The sequence below is a fragment of the Odocoileus virginianus genome, chromosome 5 (assembly GCF_023699985.2).
Source record: "Odocoileus virginianus isolate 20LAN1187 ecotype Illinois chromosome 5, Ovbor_1.2, whole genome shotgun sequence".
Lineage (NCBI taxonomy): Eukaryota > Metazoa > Chordata > Mammalia > Artiodactyla > Cervidae > Odocoileus > Odocoileus virginianus.
The window spans coordinates 1,168,801-1,188,494 of record NC_069678.1 but is presented as its reverse complement, the minus strand read 5'-3'; the positions used below and the strand labels follow the sequence as shown (position 1 = coordinate 1,188,494).

Below are 19,694 nucleotides of genomic sequence, written 5' to 3'. Positions count from 1 at the left end.
CTGTTACTTTGGTTTGGGTTTTCCATGGGATTAGCCACTGGCATCATTACCTGCAGACTTTTATTGAGTGTCTACAGTATGTAGGCCATAATACTAAGTGGTAGAGATATAAAAGCTAAGAGGCACCATGGTCCCAACGGCAGAAGTTTATAACCTAGCTGAGGAGATGAGGGTATAATGGTAAAGTAATTATACTGGTTCCACAAAACATACCCCATACCAATTTATGGTTTATATTTCCTCCAAAAGCTATAACACCATAGGTAGCATAGGCTAAGAGTCACAAGCAGAACTAAGTGGAGTGGGTGAGTCTTGGTTTGTGGGTGGGCTGTGTCTTCACTTGTTAGGACTCTTTGAGTAGGTGGGGAAATGATATCACTGTTATCAACTCTTTAATTTTCCATATTCCAGATTGAGATAAGTAAGGTTAGGATGTAAAAAGAATCTATTTCCCACTCCTATCTTCTATTCCAAACTCGGGGAAAGCATTATTGCTTCAAACAACAAAGGACAGAAAAAAAGGAATAGAAAGAAATGACAATGCAAAACAGAAAAAGAGACACAGATGTATAGAACCGTCTTTTGGACTCTGTGGGAGAAGGCGAGGGTGGGATGTTTTGAGAGAACAGCATTGAAACATGTATATTATCTAGGGTGAAACAGATCACCAGCCCAGGCTGGATGCATGAGACAAGTGCTCGGACCTGGTGCACTGGGAAGACCCAGAGGGATCGGGCAGAGAGGGAGGTGGGAGGGGGGATGGGGATGGGGAGCAAATGTAAATCCATGGCTGATTAAAAAAAAAATTTAAAAAAATTAAAAAATCAGTGGAAAAAAAATCAGTGAAATATTGATAGTGTTATTTGATATAAGCTGAATTAACCCTCCATTTAGATTTCCAAATCTTTGTAAAAAAAGAAATGACAAAGTCAAGAGTTAGGTTCTCTTTGGAAACTGAAATGATGCCTCCAGGGGGCAGCACCAAGGCAGAGAAATACACTAAAATCGCTCATTCCTCCTTTCCTTGGGCTAGGGCTCCCCACAGTTCCCCACCATCACTCCTCCCATTCCTTCCAACTTTATTTTTAGCTGCTGGTGGGAGGGGGCAGGATGGGAGGGAAAGTAAAGAAAACAGAGAAGGAGAGGGACAGAGGCAGAGAGGACTTCTCACACGGACAGAGAACATCAAGGCATGGAATTCCCCCTCATCCCTCACCTGTTCTTGCCCCTGATGTTCCTGACAGGTGAGGGAGGTTAACTTCTTGGTTTCTGGTGGGAATGGAAGATACACAGATTTTTGGCCTTGGGACCTTTACAGTTAAAATTCTTTGGGAGTTAGCTGGTGAGGTTAACTGGTTCTGTGTTGTGTGTGTGTATGTGTGTACATGTGTGCGCATGCATGCATGGGTTTGCATTCTTATGCCCACACATATGACTGCCTGGCAAAGGCTGAAGCTGTCCACTGCCTTGTGTAATATTTATGTCCAATTATATAAAACTTTGTCCTAAACCTTGGAGTTGACCAAAAAGAAACATGATGTGAACTTCCACGTGGCTAGTCTGATTACTGTTACCCGCCCCCACCCCTCCCTAATTCTCCCTATCCTTGGTGGTCTGTGGGCTCCTGAGGAATAACTAACATTGTGGTCAGAACTCTGCGTTTATCTAACCAATGAGCTACAGTTACTGGTAGTATAGCCCTGCCAGCTTCCCAGATGCAGTAAGGCTCACATACAAAATACCTTTCTGAAAATGAGCATGTTTTGAGACAGAGCAATAGCCATTGGTGAAAGTGGTGGTGGGGTGGCCTGAAGGGTTATTTGAAGGAGCAAGTCTCAGGGAAAGAAGCATGGGAGGGACAAGAGGCCTGGAATTTTTCCTCATCAGTGCCCTGTAATCTTTGTTTCCTAAAATACCAGCTCTGATTTTAAGCGAGTTTGGGTTGGGAGGGAAGAGTCAGCCAGGACACGATTGCGGGGGTCTTCAGAGTGGGCTGAGAGTTAAGGAAGAAATGCAAGCAGGCAAGGGGCGTCAGGAGGGGGATGAGTTAGGAAGCAGATGGTGAGAAACTTTGGGAGTGATGGGACCCTTGGAAAGGATGGATGGCAAACTGTGTGTGTAGGCAGGCAAGTGGCTCCACCCAGTTAATTACCACTGAGGTTTCCAGGGCTGGAATCAACCAGAGACCTAGACACTGGAGAAAGAGTGAGAGAGTAACAATGATACTGGGAGTCAAGAAGAAACCAGAAGAGACCCAAACATGCAGTGTTCTCTAACCTCCTCTTGTTCTCTCTATGGTCCTGGGTTTGGGTAGAATTTGGAAAGAATAGTTGTTCTGGGGCTGCAGAAAGGCAACCCTCACTTGGCCTGGAGAGGAGGATGTGTAGGAGGAATGATATAGAAAAGAGGAAGTTGCCTCTTCCAGGCATGTCTGTGAATGAGATTTCAAGGATAGGAATGGAAATACAGCTGTGCAACAGCATGGCAGAGGGCCACAGCTTAGACATCTCTACCCAAACACAGGAAGGAAATCATCCTTGCTTGGAGCTCTGAGTGCAGGACATTGATGGAGTCCAGGGCAGCTTGTAAGACAAAGGGAATTAGGCTGAGATCAGTATGTTCCCTTTGCGGCTTCTCTCTGCCTTTTCCTCTGTGCACTCATTAGCCTTTCTGACTGGTTCCTGCTAACCTTATGATCCTGCCCCCCCCACCCCCACCCCCCAGGTCTCTGCTCCCCCTTTAACCTGGATGTGCATCGCCCACGCCTATTTCTAGGCCCACCGGAGACTGAATTTGGATACAGTGTCTTACAACATGTTGGGGGTGGACGACGATGGTGAGGAGCAAATCAGGGGGCCAAGGGGTTGGGACTGGAGTAGAGCTGTGAAAGGGGAGGCAAGGTGGATGGAAATAGAAACTAACCTGGTTCTTTGGAAATGACTGGGGCTCTAGACTTGCCGTCACCACGCCCTTTCCCTCTGGCCTATCTTAAGTGTCATATTCACACTGTGCTTATATTCATTTCCTCCCCCCAGGATGCTGGTGGGTGCCCCCTGGGATGGGCCTTCAGGTGACCGAAGGGGGGACGTTTATCGCTGCCTTGTAGGGGGCTCCCACAGTGCCCCCTGTGCCAAGGGCCACTTGGGTAAGAAGATTCCTCACTCTTCTAACCCCTAACCTTAATATACTAGTGACTTTGATCCCTTACATCTCACTTCTTTAAAAAAAATTTTTTTTGGATTATAGTTAATTTACAATGCTGTGTTATTTTCAAGTGTACAGCAAAATGGTTCAGTTATGCATACACATATATCCATTTTTCAGATTCTTTTCTGATACAGGTTATTACAGAATGTTGAGTAGAGTTCCCTGTGCTATACAGTAGGTCCTTGTTGGTTATCTATTTTATATTAATAGTGTGTGTATGTTAATCTCAAGCTCCTAATTTATCCCCCACCCCACATTTCCCCTTTGGTAACCATAAATGTGTTTTCTAAGTCTGTGAGTCTGTTTCTGCTTTGTAAACAAGTTCATTTATATAGTTTAAAAAATTAGATTCCACATATGAGTGATATCACACCTCACTTATTCACCTCCATATCCCACACACTCCTCGTTCCTGAACTGATCCTGACCCCTTCTCATCCTCTTCCAAAATCACCTTGAACTCAGTCACCCCATCTGTGACCTCGTGACCTCATGTTCTTCCACTCCCCTTCAACCAGGTGACTATCCACTGGGAAATTCATCTCGTCCTGCTGTGAACATGCACCTGGGGATGTCTCTGTTAGAGACAGATGGCAATGGGGGATTCATGGTAAGCTAAGGAAAGAGTGGTGGTAGGGTCTCTGAAGGTTCGTGGTAGAGAAAAGGGCAGTCTGGTAAGGGAAATTGGTCTATGGGAAGAGGTTAAGGAGTTAAAAACCCTAGAAAGCAAGAAGGGAAATCTCAGGGAGTGGTCTCACTGCCTCCGTTGACAAGGAGCATATTCTGAGGATGCCCTACAAGCCTAGGAGTAACTGTTTCCCTCACCAATCCCCAGGCTTGTGCCCCTCTCTGGTCTCGTGCTTGTGGCTCATCTGTCTTCAGTTCTGGAATATGTGCCCGTGTAGATGCTTCGTTCCGGCCCCAGGGAAGCCTGGCACCCACCGCACAACGTGAGCCAGGAGAAGGGCCCAAGTCCCCAGAATAGGGGGTGCAGGGTGGGAAAAAGATGGGGCCTCAGTGTATGATGCTTGACCAGGGACCTGCATGGCTATCCTCACTGTGACCTAACGTGTCTGCGAAGGCTCCATGTTTCCTAACAGATAAGAATTCAGAGTCTTTACCAGGGCATCAAGACTGCATGAACTGATTTATTCAGTCACTCAGTTGTGTCCAAACTGATTTAACCAACTTCAGAACTCAACTCTCACTATATCCCTCCATACCCTACACTTTGGCTATAGCCTTCACCTCACTTTTCTTGTGTATGTCATCTGTTTTTATACCTCCATCTCCTTTTATTTAAAGTGTTCTCAAAAAAAAATAAAAAAATAAAAAAATAAAGTGTTCTCCACCCAAATGCCTTTCCTTATGTTCTCTTCAAACATCTCCAGTCTTCAGTATTTTCTCAGTTGCTGCCTCCTTTTATCCCCCACCATCAGAACTGATCCTCTATTGTTCTCTCACAACATAAAATGGTGCTAAGTTTCCACTTGTGCTTAATTCCCTCTTCGTTGTTTTTGAGTCAATTGTATGTATTCCCATCTTCTCTTTTATTCAGTTCTATATTTACCTAGGACTGGGTAATCTTCTCTGTATGTAAGAAGTGCCTAATAGTTTGAATTAAATGTGCCCTCCTGTGACACAGTGGTAAAGAATCTGCCTGCCAGTGGTAAAGAACTCCTGCCTGCAGGAGACGTGGGTTCAATCCCCGGGTCAGGAAGATCCCCTGGAAAAGGAAATGGCAACCCATTCCAGTATTCTTGTCTAGGAAATCCCATGGACAAAGAAGCCTGGTGGGCTATAGTCTATGGGGTCACCAAGAGTCAAACACTATTGAACGACTAACAATTTCCTGTGACTTCTTTCCTTGTTGCCCCCGTGCCCAATATCCTTTGCCCTCTGTTCCCCATCACCATCACCCCTTCTCTTAGGCTGCCCCACATACATGGATGTCGTCATTGTCTTGGATGGCTCCAACAGCATCTATCCATGGTCTGAAGTTCAGACATTCCTACGAAGACTGGTAGGGAGACTGTTTATTGACCCGGAACAGATACAGGTAAGAGAAGGCAGGATGGGTGGGCATGGAGGGAAGAATCAGGGAGAGAGAAGATGAATGTAGGCAGTTTCTTCAGTAGCATCCAGGTGCTCATCTCCCCTCCCTCACATACTTCCTTCTTCCGCCCCCTGCCCATTACACACACTCCGTTAGCATGCACACTTTATTCTCAGGTGGGACTAGTACAATATGGAGAGAGCTCTGTCCATGAGTGGTCCCTGGGAGATTTCCGAACCAAGGAAGAAGTGGTGAGAGCGGCAAGGAACCTGAGCCGGCGAGAGGGACGAGAAACAAAGACTGCTCAAGCAATAATGATGGCCTGGTGAGACACTGGGAAGGGGAGTTTGGGAGGCCAGAAGGGCTAGGGGAAGGTTTGGAGTGCAGTGTGTACATTCCGACATGTGTTGCTTGCTTATGTTTGCTTCCATGCTAATGGTGGGTGGGGTGAGTCTAAATTGCCCATCATTTGCATTCCTCATTGCCTTTCTACAAAGTGTCTGTCTATGTCTCTCCATGTTTCTGCTTTATGTCTGCAGATGGAATTCTGTCTGTATACCTCCATTCCCCCTTTTTTAAAAACAGATTTATTTGCTATTTGTTTATTGATTGATTGATTGATTGATCTTTGGCTGCTCTGGGTCTTTGTTGCCACGTGCAGGCTTTCTCTAGTTGCAGCAAGCAGGCGCTACTCTTCGTTGCAGTGCATGGGCTTCTCACTGTGGTTACTTCTCTTGTGGAGCACGGACTGTAGGGCTCTTGGGCTTCAGTAGTTGCAGCTCAAGAGCTCTGGAGCACAGACTCAATAGTTGTGGCTTATCGGCTTAGCTGCTCTGTGGCATGTGGAACCTTCCTGGACCAGGGATCAAACCTGTGTCCCTTGTATTGGCAGGTGGATTCTCAATCACTGAACCACCAGGGAAGCCCATTCACTCCCACTTTGATGTTGGCCCTTGGGTTCTCCACCGCTCATGTTCTCACCCATTTTCCTAACTCTGCAAAACTCATCTCTGGGAAGACTCCCCTGACCTGACCATTTTTTATTCTACATACTGGTGGCTCAGCTGGTAAAGAATCTGCCTGCAATGCAGGAGACCTGGGTTCATTCCCTGGGTTGGGAAGATCCCCTGAAGAAGAGAATGGCAACCCACTCCAGTATTCTTGCTTGGAGAACTCCATGGACAGAGGAGGCTGAAAGGCAGGCTACATATTCCATGGGGTCCAAAGATTTGGCTGCGACTAACACTTTCACTTTTTTCCCCTCACCCTTAATATTTATCCCCCTAAATACAATATTTGCTGAATGAATCTATGAGTGGATGGATTTTATACTTATTTGCATTGATGATATGCTGCTCTGTATGTTATAGGATACCCTGACACGAGCTTTTATTACTGTATGCCAGTCTCTATGCTAGACATTTGGGGAAATGGGCTAAAAGGCAAAAGGTCTGACCTCAGTGAACAGCTGACAGTGTTAAGTACTGGGTATGTGTATCTATCTGCACACATCTGATCACACCTCACTCTTTTGTTTCTCTTCTCAGTACAGAAGGATTCAGCCAGTCCCGTGGGGGCCGACCAGAGGCTGCCAGGCTACTGGTGGTTGTCACTGATGGGGAGTCCCACGACGGAGAGGAGCTTCCCACAGCACTGCAGGCCTGTGAGGCCGGAAGAGTGACACGCTATGGGATTGCGGTGAGAATCAACTCTGGATCTGGAAGAAAGGGAGGGGGTGGGGATGGTGACACTGAGGACTGGGAACTTAAGGAAAATGGATATTGATAACTTCCCAGACCACTCACAACATACAACTAACACACCCCACCTTGATCTCCTGACCCCAGGTCCTTGGTCACTACCTCCGGCGGCAGCGAGACCCCAGTTCTTTCCTGCGAGAAATCAGAGCTATTGCCAGTGATCCAGACGAGAAATTCTTCTTCAATGTCACAGATGAAGCAGCACTGACTGACATTGTGGATGCATTAGGGGACCGGATTTTTGGCCTTGAGGGTAATGATTACTCTGGAGAAAAAGAGGACAGGGCAGGGGGAGTTCTGGGGTATAGGTGGAGTCCTGGGAAAAGTTTATTAGGTCAAAGGGGGAACCATCTTCCATTATATTGCCTCAATGTTTTCTTACACTCCAGGGTCCCATGGAGAAAATGAAAGCTCCTTTGGGCTGGAAATGTCTCAGATTGGTTTCTCTACTCATCAGCTAAAGGTTGGACAGACTCTGACCACCCCCATGACCCCTCTCAACATCTGACTCCTTCCAGCCTCTAACTCAGACAACTTCAATCCCAGTGCTCTTCTACACTGCCCCTTTAACTAACGTCCATGCTGACCTTCCCATGCCTTTCCAACCAACCCCAGTCTGCCCTCAGTGACCCTCTCACTCCTGGAGAGTTTTTTCTTCTTATTCCCCACTGTCTTCTCAATGACCCAATCTGGTTCTGCCCTACAGGATGGGATTCTCTTTGGAATGGTGGGGGCTTATGACTGGGGGGGCTCAGTGTTATGGCTTGAAGAAGGTCGCCGCCTCTTCCCACCACGGACAGCCCTGGAAGATGAATTCCCCCCTGCATTGCAGAACCATGCCGCCTACCTGGGTGAGTAGCAGAGAGCTGCAAAGGACTAGAGTGTGGCGGAAAATGCTTCCCCAGTGGGGGCTATCAGGTACTCACTGCTAACTCATGCAGTTTCTCACTGATCTGCTACTTTCCTTGAGACCCCCTTCTGTGCCTTTAGGGAACCCTCCTACTCTGACCCCATTTTCTTTCCCTTCACCCCTGATTCCTTGTCCACTTCTAGGTTACTCTGTTTCCTCCATGTTTTTGCGGGGTGGTCGCCGCCTCTTTCTCTCAGGGGCTCCTCGGTTTAGGCATCGAGGAAAGGTCATCGCCTTCCAACTTAAGAAAGATGGGGCTGTGAGGGTCGCCCAGAGCCTCCAGGGGGAGCAGGTAGGGCATCCAAGGTTGGGTCCCCAGGGACTCCAGGCTGCTGGGGGAGGGATGCCAGGCTGTGGGAAGATGGTGAAGGGGCAAGAGAGGGGCCTTAGAAATGTATGATGAATTCTGGTTGTCAGGGATGTGAGGGCCAGATCAGCAGGTGCTTCCCACTTGTCCATAATCTTGCCTTCCCTTTCCCCTGGGATCACCACTGCCCACCACTCTCCAGATTGGCTCATACTTTGGCAGCGAACTCTGCCCATTGGACATCGACGGGGATGGAACAACTGATGTCTTACTTGTGGCTGCCCCCATGTTCCTGGGGCCCCAGAACAAGGAGACAGGACGCGTTTATGTGTATCTGGTGGGCCAGGTGAGCCTTGCTGGGATGCCCTAGAACTTGTCTTTAGGGGGCAGAGGGGGGAGGGGAGGCACACACATTTGAGGGCTGGCCGACAAGTCGGGACTCTGATCAGCACCTTCGGCCTTCTCCTCACCGCCACCAGCCATCCTTGCTGACACTCCAGAGAACACTTCAGCCAGAAATCCCCCAGGATGCTCGGTTTGGCTTTGCCATGAGTGCTCTTCCTGATTTGAACCAAGATGGTTTTGCTGATGTGGCTGTGGGGGCGCCCCTGGAGGATGGGCACCATGGAGCCCTGTACCTCTATCACGGGGCCCAGAGAGGAGTCCGGCCGCGTCCTGCACAGGTCAGAAAAGCCCCAGTGAAGTAGGGGCATGGTGGGGGGAAGGGGGTACACACCCTTTTCTTATCATCGTTCCCCTGGGCTTGAGACCCAAGCTGAACAAGTGCCTTTTTTTTATTGTTTATTTTTATTTATTTATTTTTGGCTGGGCTGAGTCTGTTGCTTTTGTAAGGGCTTTCTCTAGTGGTGAGTGGAGGCTACTCTTTGTTTAGGTGCTCGGCCTTCTGACCGCGGTGGTTTCTCTTGTTGTGGAGCAGGGGCTCTAGGCTCTCAGGCTTCAGTAGCTGTGGCTCACAGGTCCGAGAGTGCAGGCTTCCGTAGTTGCAGCATGAGGGCTCAGTAGTTGTGACCCTCGGGCTCTAGAGTGCAGGCTCAGTAGTTGTGGCACATGGGGTCAGTTGCTCTGCAGCAGGTGGAATCTTCCCGGACTAGGGATTGAACCCATGTCCCCTGCATTGGCAGGTGGAGTCTTATGCACCTGGGAAGTCCAACAAATGCCTTTGTTTTTTTTAATCAGTAGTCAAAGAGGTGAAGTGATGGGGGCAGGAAACATTTGCTGTACTAGGGACTCCTGAACACACACAGGTTTTTCTCCTTCCTCCTCATGCTTGCGGTGAAGGCAATGGCAACCCACTCCAGTACGCTTGCCTGGAAAACCCCATGGATGGAGGAGCCTGGTAGGCTGCAGTCCATGGGATCACTGGGAGTCGGACATGACTGAGCGACTTCACTTTCACTTTTCACTTTCATGCATTGGAGAAGGAAATGGCAACCTACTCCAGTGTTCTTGCCTGGAGAATCCCAGGGATGGGGGAGCCTGGTGGGCTGCTGTCTATGGGGTCGCACAGAGTCGGACATGACTGAAGCAACTTAGCAGCAGTAGCAGCAGCCTCATGCTTGAGGGGAGAATTAGAAAAAGCCAGACGGGAGGCCTCAGAAACCAGGTGTGTGAGTCCCTGCTCAGTCTCTCCTCTCTCCCTCTCAGCGGATTGCCGCTGTCTCCATGCCGCAGGCCCTCAGCTACTTTGGCCGAAGTGTGGATGGCCGGCTGGATCTAGATGGTGATGACCTGGTTGATGTGGCCGTGGGTGCCCAAGGGGCAGCCATCCTGCTCAGGTGAGCAGTCCCAGCTCAGGCAGCAGTGGACAACATGGCACAGCTGTTAAAAGCAAGGGCTTTGGAGTTACAGACTTACATCTGGCTTCTTGATCAACTTACTCTGTGCTACCATTCTCCTACTTTATAAAATGGGAATAATAACTATACCTGCCTTATAGGCTTGTGGTGAGGATTAAATATGATAATCCGCACAAAGATCTAAACACCGTGCCTAGAGCACATGGCAAGTGCTTATTGAATATCAGCTATTAGCTTACTTCTGTCCAAAGGTTCAGGGGAGGGTGACTCATGTGTCAGCCCAGCTCCTTATTCTTTCCTTTGATCTCAGGGAGGCAAATACTGGGGATCGCCTTTCTCTAAGGGCTTCTTCCCGTGGCTAGACTTTCTTTCCCACCCTGTTTCCAGCTCCCAGCCCATTGTCCGCCTGGCCCCTTCACTAGATGTGACCCCGCCGGCCATCAGCGTGGTTCAGAGGGACTGTAAGCGGCGAGGCCAGGAGGCAACCTGCCTGTCCGCAGCCCTTTGCTTCCAAGTGACCTCCCGCACTCCCGGCCGCTGGGATCGCCGATTCTGTGAGTGACTAGGGTGCGCCCTGGGCAGCAGTCCAACCCCTCCCTGCCCTAGTCTCAGGACCCCTCTCCACCTGCACTCTTGCCCACCCCATTCAGATGTGCGGTTCACAGCATCGCTGGACGAGTGGACAACTGCAGCCCGGGCAGCATTTGATGGCTCTGGCCAGAGGCTGTCCCCTCGGCGGCTCCGGCTCAGTGTGGGGAACATAACTTGTGAGCAACTGCACTTCCACGTGCTGGTGAGGAGGGGGCAGGAACTGCTTGGCATCAGGGCCTGGGAGCTAGAGGAAGGCTGAATCAGAGAAGAAGATTCTGTTGGATCGGCAAGAAAGCCGAAGTGGGAAAAGTGAGAGAGTTCAGACTTTGGAGGCAGGCTGATCTGGGTTTGAATCCTGCTCTGCCATTTAGCACCTGTGCATTCTGGCAAGTCACATCACCTGCAAACCTTAGTTTCTTTGCCTGAAAAGGGGAGATTAATAACAATGTTATAGGAGTTGTCTTAGAATTAAATGTAATAGTATTGATAAAACCTTAGGACAGTACCTAGCACACAGGAAATGCTCAGTAAATGATCAGTGTAATTGCCACATTCTACCAAGATTCCTGGGTCGTCTCCCTTACCCTGGTTCCCCATGATCCTTCACTCTGGTTTCTCTCAGGATACTTCAGATTACCTCCGGCCAGTGTCCTTGACTGTGACCTTTGCTTTGGACAACACCACAAAGCCAGGGCCCGTGCTGGATGAGGGCTCACCCACCTCCATCCGAAAGCTGGTCAGCAGTGCCAAGCCCTGTCTGTCCCCGCCCTTTCGTCGCCACATTGCGATTCTCAGTGAATTCAGGAGAAAGGGGTGGGGGCAGACATGAGATCACAGTGGAATCTGACCTAGGCACCCACTCTTCTCTTTTCACGTGTCCTCCAATCCCATTTCTTTCTCCCTTGCCTTCCTCTCAGTCCTCAGCACCCTCTCTCTCCTCTAGGTCCCCTTCTCCAAGGACTGTGGCCCTGACAATGAATGTGTCACAGATTTAGTACTTCAAGCTAATATGGACATCAGAGGCTCCAGGTGGGATGGACATGAACGGGCCAAACCGGGCTGACTTGAGACAGACCTGAAGGGACTTCAAGGGAGATGGAGGGCTGTTTCTGCCCAGGAAAACAGAAGTGAGGCTTCTGGCTCTCCTTCAACTCTGGGCTGTCCTTTATCCACCACTCCTAGGAAGGACCCGTTCGTGGTTCGAGGTGGCCGGCGGAAAGTGCTGGTGTCAGCAACTCTGGAGAACAAGAAGGAGAATGCCTACAACACTAGCCTGAGTCTCGGCTTCTCCAGAAACCTCCACCTGTCCAGTTTCACTCCTCAGGTGCCCTTGGGGAAGGGAGTTCAGGGGAATCAGGGAAGGAGGAAGCCAATTGGAGTGCTGGCTCTGAGGGCCTCTGGGAAAGGCTGTGTTTGGAGGCCACAGGCAAGAGGGCAGTCGCAGCCCCAGCACAGCCTGCTTCCTCTGTTCTCAGAGCAACAGCCCAGTGAAGGTGGAGTGTGCAGCCCCCTCCCCGCATGCCCGGCTCTGCAGCGTGGGGCATCCTGTCTTCCAGATGGGAGCCAAGGTGAGTCGGGGCCCAGGATGAGAAGGGGGCTTTGAGAGATCAGGGGCTGGAATCTGCGGGGCCTGGGAGTTTAGGGAAGGAGGCTCACAGAGGCTACATTCCTCTCTAGTTGTCCCATGAAGAGAAACCTACCATGTCCCCGTGTCCCTTGCCCTTAGGTGACCTTCCTGCTAGAGTTTGAGTTTAGCTGCTCCTTCCTCCTGAGCCAGGTCCTTGTGAGGCTGACAGCCACCAGGTGAGAGGAGTGGGCATCTGCTCCCAGCCCTCTCCTTTTAGGTCTTGATGGTGGTGATGTGGGCGCGAGGGTGGGGGTGGAAGCAGCATGACTCCCTCACTCCAGAGAAGGGTGTCTGAGACAGGGCTGGGATGTGAGCCTTCCCCTTGACCCTACAGCAGTAGCCTGGAGAGAAATGGAACGCTTCGAGATAACACAGCCCAGACCTCAGCCTACATTCAGTATGAGCCTCACCTCCTATTCTCCAGGTATGGCTTAGCTCCTCACTGGGACCCCATTCTGACCCCAGACTCGTCCTCTTTATGTTCGCTCCCTCTCTCTCCATGTACTTCAGTGTTTCTGAACAGCAAACCCTTGGGGTTGCCCCATCTTTTTGGCCTTAATCCCACTCATGCTGAACCTTCCCTTTTAAGCATTTCTCTTTCGTAGGTATGGGTACACCTATACATCCTAGTTGTAGGGCTTTGCTGGGCCCTGGGGGTTGGAGCTGGGGTGGTGGGATATGGCCATAAAGTTTATGCCAAGTCTGTGTCATATTTCATTTCTGTCTTCGTTGTGTACCCCCATATCTTTATTCATGTGCTGGCCCTTCCTACCATGAATCTGTCCGTGTGCTGATCATATGCCTGTGTTTCTGTGTCACGGCTGTGACCATACACCTCCTGACTTGGTGTCCACGCAGCGAGTCCACTCTGCACCGCTATGAGGTCCACCCCTATGGAACCCTCCCAGTGGGCCCTGGCCCCGAATTCAAAACCACTCTTAGGGTGAGAAGCCAGAGGGGCCTTGGCATGAGCAGAGGGATGGAGAGGAGTCCTGGGAAAAGGATGGGAAGGGTCTCTCTTAGATTTCAGTGGCCTCGAGGGTAAAGTGGAACAGGTGAGGAAGGGTCTTTCTCTGTCTCTCACCCCTTCCTTTTCCAATCCTCCCTTTAGGTTCAGAACCTTGGCTGCTATGTGGTCAGTGGCCTCATCATCTCAGCCCTCCTTCCAGCTGTGGCCTATGGGGGCAACTACTTCCTGTCACTGTCTCAAGTCATCACTAACAATGTGAGTCTGGCCTGGGGGCCTGTGGAACCCTGCCACCTTGATCTGGTGGACTCACCCAGCTCCTCATCTGCTGGGTCTCTGCTCGCAGGGATCCTCCCTCTCTGGGGTGGTGGGGTGCTTTCTTTTCCATATGTACCTTCTTTGAGAAGAAAGAAAGGGATTACCCAGGGAAGAACTTCAAGAGTGTGGGTGGTGTGCTCCTGCTCAGCCTGGAGGGGCCGGCCTCTCACCATCCAGGGGATCCCTCAAGTTTGCTCTTCCTCTAGGCAAGCTGCACAGTGCAGAACCTGACCGAACCCCCAGGGCCCCCGGTGCATCCAGAGGAGCTTCAGCACACAAGCAGGCTGGTATGAGTCACAGAGGGGTGAGGAAGGTGTCCAGAGCAGGAATGCAGGGAGGAGCAGTGGAGTTCAGAGCTTTGGGGTGGAAGGTAGAGCCCGGAGTGGGGCATGGGGATTGTTCCTCCTCCAGGGTCCTGATCAGTCTCTCTCTTCCGGTAGAATGAGAGTAATACCCGCTGCCAGGTTGTGAGGTGCCACCTGGGGCGGCTGGCAAAGGGGACCGAGATCTCTGTTGGACTCCTGAGGCTGGTTCACAATGAATTTTTCCGGAGGGTAAACTTTTCCTTTTCTACTACTCTCCCCTGCTGCTGCTCTCTGGGACTTTAGCGTAGGCATTTTGGAGACAGATTCATGTTCAAGTTTGAGCTTTGCCTCCTACTAGCAATGTTATTTCATTTTTCTAAGCTTCTTTCTCCTCATCTGTAAAATAAGGAAGAAAATATCTACTTCATGAAGTTGTTGTAAAGAACAAACTAAGGAGATGCACTCACTCAAAGCTAGTTACTGTTATTGTATTATCCTCCATTTATCATCCCTTAGTGTTATTATCACTAAGGTATATAGGATACCTAAATTCAATCAATCCATCAAATGCCTTCTATATAAAAGGCCCTGTGTTATATATATACTCCCCTGTGATTAAGGAGAATACACCCAACATTTAGCATCATGGTTTCCCAGATGACACTAGTAAAAGGTTCCCAGGTAAAGAACCTGCCTGCCAATGCAGGAGACGTAATATATGCGGGTTTGATCCCTGGGTTGGGAAGATCTCCTGGAAAAGGAAATGGCAACCCATTCCGGTATCCTTGCCTGGAAAATTCCATGGACAGAGGAGCCTGGCAGGCTACAGTCCATGGAGTTGCAAAGAGTCAGACACGACTGAGCATGTCTAGTTAATTCATTATAGTGATTTAATATAATTTTATTAAATGAGCCAGTAAAGAGTTGATATTACATGTAGGATATGCATGGAGGGTAGTGGGAAGTGATATTGTATAGTGAAAGGGATCTAAATTATGAAATTCTTTAAAGCTGAGGAGTTGAATTTAACATGATAGGCAGTCAGGAGTCAGTGTGAGTTCCTTAGCAGGGCAATGATATCTTAATTATAACAGCTGTTTAGTACTAGGAGTTTATATTGTACTTTCCTATGTGCCATCTACTTTGAATAATATAAGATCCCTGGGATGCAGGCATTTTTCAGGAAAGTTAAGTCTGACATACCATCCTTCCCTAAGTCCGGTTCTCTCTTTATCTCTCTTTGGTATCCTTTTTTCATTCATTTATTTACTCTTTTAACAAAGGTTTATTGAGAAGTTGTGCTAGGCAGTAGGGACACGTAAGTTACTAACGCTTGACCTCAAGGATCTTATTGTTCAACAGAGGTGAAAGAGAAATAAACAGAATATTATAATCTAGTCCAGGGTGATGGGGATTAGGAGGAAACACCTTTTTACTTCCCAGAGGGGATGACATCTAAACTTCAACCTGAAGGAAGGGTGGGAGTTTAGCCAAAAAAAGAGGAGTTGAATGCACTTCCTGAGGAGTAGAGCATGCAGAGTCTACGAAGGGCCACAGGCTTTCCATCTGTTACCCTTCTTCTCTTTCCCTATCGCTCTCCAACCTTTTCTTCTGGTCTTGAGGGTCCTGGAAGTTATCCCCCCAGCCTCATCTTTGCCATTAAGGTCCTGAGACCTGTTCCACCTGATGATGTATTTGTTGTTGTTAGTCGCTAAGTCGTGTCTGACTTTTTTGCAACCCCATGGACTATAGCCTGTCAGGCTCCTCTGTCCATGGGATTTCCCAGGCAAGAATACTAGAGTGGGTTACCATTTTCTTCTCTAGGGGATCTTCCAGAACCAGGAATCAAACCCCAGTCTCCTGCATTGGCAGGCGGGTTCTTTACTGCTGAGCCACCAGTGAGGCCAATCATGGCTCACTTTATTTTATTTTTTTAATTTTTATTTACTTATTTATTAAAGAAATTTTTTTTTTCATGGCTCACTTTAAATCTCTTTCCATCCCACAGGCCAAATTCAAGTCTCTGACAGTAGTCAGTACCTTCGAACTGGGCACTGAAGAGGGCAGCGTCCTACTGCTGACTGAAGCCTCCCGGTGGAGTGAGGTAGGGCTGGAGACTGAGTTTGAGAGCTGTGAAACTAGTAAGGGTGGCGATAGCATCAGGGCACCCATGAGCTTGTTCACAACAGGGGTGTCTTCATTAGGCAGCATTCAGGGAGTCAGAAGCGATCAATCAGAATGGTGGATCCCCCTGCCTCCATTCTGACCTCAGTTTCTTCTCTTTTATTCTTCTGTTTGGGGGCTGAGTTTGCTACAGTGTGGGGTGAAGCTAATTGAGCAAAAGGGTGCAAGTAAAAACCAGCTCTCCTCTCTATGCAGAGCCTCCTGGAGGTGATTCAGTCCCGCCCTGTCCTCATCTCTCTGTGGATCCTCATTGGCAGTGTCCTGGGAGGGCTGCTCCTGCTTGCTCTGCTTGTTTTCTGCCTTTGGAAGGTAAGCACTGCTGTAGTGGACTGTGTGGGGCATGGTGCCCATGAGTTAAGGTATCCTTCATTACAGCAAGGAAAACTGGGTTTGTGCTGGGCAACTAAGCAGGCTGTGGGTGTCTCCAGATCTCCTTCACGAATCTTAGTTGAATTAAGCCAAAGTCAAATAAAATAAATTTAAATCTCATTTTTGGAAGCAGAACAAACTGAAGGCTTCAGATATCTCTAAGGGCCTTTGGCAGGGTCCCCAGGCAGGGCATTTGGTGATGACCCTTATCTCTTTCCCTACAGCTTGGCTTCTTTGCCCGGAAGAAAATCCCTGAGGGAGAAAAAAGAGAAGAGAAATTGGAGCAATGAATGTAGAATAAAGTCCATAAAGACCTCTCTTGCAGCTTCTCCAAAAGACTTGCCTAAGAGCAGAAGTTTGGGGGCTCAGATGGTGCAAGAGGAAGAAAGCCTCTGGACTGTCTCCCCCGACCTGCAGCCTGACTTGACTTTTGAGTCATGAGGATGCTGCTGGCAAGAGATGAGGCCTCACCTCAGACAAGAAGGGCTGGCACTAAAACCAGGAACATTCCCACCCTGTGCTTCCCTCCGTGTGATCCTGGCTCCAGAGCTTACTCTGGGGCCTTAGTGTAGGGCCCCTTTTTCCCCCTGTCCCTGGGAATCAAGCATTTTTTTTTTTTTGCCTAGGTCCCTGAGTTCTTTCAGATTCCCCCACTGGAAAGGACGAGGGTTATCTTCCACCATTCCCCCACCTCTCACCTTCCTGCCTTCTCCCCACTCCACAGGAGAGCGCTGACGTTGGCTTGCATGAAGTAAAGTCAACATCTGCTGCTTTCCTGTGGAGTCTGGTGATTCAGAGGGCCGGATGGGGAGAGTCAACAGGAAAAAAGGAGGGAGGAGGAAAAGCCACAAGAGACATTCTGTACAATTCCAAGAAACAGAGAAGCCTTTAGACAGGCAACTGCCATTCCCCCTGAAACCCGAGACTTTCGTGGTGCACTCGCCCGCGCTCGCCCGCCCTCAGGTGTTGGTGAAAGGGAACTGCTCCAGGCCTGCTGGGCAAGGGTGTCCCAGCTCGGCAGCCTTCCCTGGGAGCAAAGCCAGGGCTGGGCGCCGGATTCTCTGGAGCCAGGGGCCCCCATGTGGCTGGAGCTGGAATAACAGGAAAGACTGGATGCCCCAGGCAGTTTTTTCTTCTTAGGCCACACACCCTCTTAAGCCCTCCTTGGAGCCTCCTTATAGAAACTAGAGAGAAGGGACAGGATTGCTGCTTGATGGTACGAAACCCTTTCACCTTACTAGATTTGGGAGGCAGAAGCACCAAGGGGTCTGAACAAGTGGGGTCTGAATTAAGGAAGAAGCTGAAGAAGGTGGCAAGAGGTCTCTGGGAAGCAAGCCCTTACTTGCTTGGCACTGGTTATATAGCACAAATAGCTCCTACGAAATATTCCTGGGGCATCTCCAGCCATCTTGTGAGGATTCTCTGGTGGCATCAGTTTGCCAGCCCTTGCCTAATGTTTACTGGAAATTCCCAAGTTAATTTCTATCTCTGAACAACCCCCACCCTCCATCCCCTCACCCCCAACTCTCACTTTTTGGTCATGGCCAGTAAAGAGGAATGGATTCTCCTTGACAACTGGGTAACTTTCAGTTCTTTGTAACCAAGACTCTGGATACCAAAGTCAGATATTGGTTTCCAGAGAGCAGCTCTGACAGCCACTTGAAGAATCAACACCCATTTACAGCCAAGGAGAGAGGGGACTTGGCTGGGCAATTGACTAGTAGCCACAGATTCTCCTCCAGGGCTGTTCTTGAGATCTGGTCAGAGAGTTTATTTTGACTTGTCTCTGACCTTGTACAGACAGCATTGTCTCTGTTTTCTAATAGGGTGGACAGTTTATCAGATGGTCAGAACAAATGAAGTTCAGTATCAAATGACTTCTGGTTCTTCTTGAGTTCCCTGGGATATAGACTGCTCACAAATTGTGAGAGGTGGAGCCTTGATTCACCTGAGACCCTATACAGTTGAGTCCCTGGAAGATGAAGTTATGAAGGATTTGAAGTGATTTCTGTGACTCTCCTACTGGAGATATGCCCTAGCCTCCTGCAATCCTCACCTGTTTACGTGAGCATAGAGTGTAAAATGTGTAGGTTTGGTTTGGTAAGCACATAGGCCTAGAGAAATTCCAGGTCTGCCATTTATGAGCTATATGGCTTTGGGCAAGCCATGACTACCCTGAGGTTCAGATTAAGAGGTTGTGTAGAACAGTGGTTAAGAATGAAGACAGACTTGAGTTTAAGCTATACCACTTGAAGGGCTTCCCTGGTGGCTCAGTGGGAAAGAACTCATCTGCGAATGCAGATGTGGACTCAAGCCCTAGCCCAGGATGATCCCCTGGAGAAGGAAATGGCAACCCACTCCAGTATTCTTGCCTGAGAAATCCCATGGATAGAGGAGCCTCGAGGGTTACAGAATATGAGGTTGCAAAAGAGTTGGACATGATTGATCAACTAAACAACATACCACATAAAACCTGTTGGACATTGAACAGATTTAACTTCTCTAAGTCTTGACTTTCTTGACTTTAAACTTATTAAGGTTCAGACTTCCCTGGTGGTTCAGTGGCTAAGACTCCATGCTCACATTGCAGGGAGCCAAGGTTCAATCCCTGGTCAGGGAACTAGATCCTACATGCTACAAGTAAAGATCCCACATGCTGCTATGAGGATTGAAGATCCTGCAAGTCACAGTTAAGACACAGCTCAGCCAAATATTTAAAAATAAATGTATTAGGATTGTGAGGACTAAATGAGGTAATTGAAGTAAAGTGAACATATAGTAAGTACTCAATAAATGGTAACTACTGTTATAAAAATAATTTGTTATAAGAAAACCTACCCTACATAACCTGCATTGTGAGGACTGAGGAGCTATATTGAAGCACCAAGTGATGCTCATGATCTGGTGACTTGCCTGCTCTTCACAGACTCTCAAGATTTGTTTTCCTATGTGTTATTATCTCCTGCCACTAAATCTTACCCTATGCCTCATCCCCTTTGATATAAGCCCTCAAGCCCAGAAAGACGATAATTAGGTGATTAACTTAAGGCTCTAAAGGTAGAAATCTGATTGATTAGATTTCTTTAGACACCCAGGGTTCTTCTATTATCCTCAAGGGACATGGGCGCTTCAGCAATGGGCTTCTAGAGACCATGTCTCTGCCTTTGTTGCCTAACCCTGAGAATAGTGGCCTTTCTAGCTTATTAGGCAGGGACAATCATTCTGTGGCAAGCTGGTGTTATTTTGTACCTGGAGGATCCATGGTGGCCCTCAGCA

General features: G+C 48.8%; 1 protein-coding gene and 1 long non-coding RNA gene across 4 annotated transcripts in view; one reads left to right on the top strand and one right to left on the bottom strand.

The window, feature by feature from the left end:
* The first annotated feature begins 55 nt into the window (after positions 1-55).
* ITGA10 (integrin subunit alpha 10) lies at positions 56-18,295 on the top strand. Of its 3 annotated transcripts, none has more exons than XM_020904252.2 (30): positions 56-1,244; positions 2,725-2,836; positions 3,036-3,145; positions 3,726-3,817; positions 4,043-4,157; positions 5,139-5,266; positions 5,440-5,588; positions 6,811-6,961; positions 7,111-7,276; positions 7,413-7,486; positions 7,730-7,874; positions 8,077-8,225; positions 8,443-8,586; positions 8,720-8,923; positions 9,906-10,036; positions 10,445-10,611; positions 10,708-10,850; positions 11,271-11,384; positions 11,592-11,677; positions 11,831-11,972; positions 12,124-12,216; positions 12,375-12,451; positions 12,613-12,699; positions 13,134-13,218; positions 13,387-13,500; positions 13,767-13,847; positions 14,001-14,114; positions 15,874-15,969; positions 16,245-16,358; positions 16,643-18,295. In XM_020904252.2, exons 1-30 carry the CDS (start codon positions 1,193-1,195, stop codon positions 16,706-16,708), a joined length of 3,501 nt encoding a protein of 1,166 aa, XP_020759911.2. In that variant the 5' UTR covers positions 56-1,192; the 3' UTR covers positions 16,709-18,295. The 3 variants fall into 3 exon arrangements, 2 of the variants coding, with proteins under 2 accessions (XP_020759911.2, XP_020759904.2); XM_020904245.2 differs by having other exon boundaries at positions 12,610-12,699; XR_002315859.2 differs by lacking the exons at positions 13,134-13,218; positions 15,874-15,969; positions 16,245-16,358; positions 16,643-18,295 and having other exon boundaries at positions 12,610-12,699; positions 14,001-14,089.
* The window catches only part of LOC139035105 (uncharacterized), a 4,875-nt gene continuing 1,706 nt past the window's right edge, over positions 16,526-19,694 (bottom strand). Inside the window, exon 2 of the long non-coding RNA XR_011487613.1 lies at positions 16,526-16,670. This is a non-coding gene — a long non-coding RNA (uncharacterized lncRNA). The remainder of the gene's footprint in view (positions 16,671-19,694) is intronic.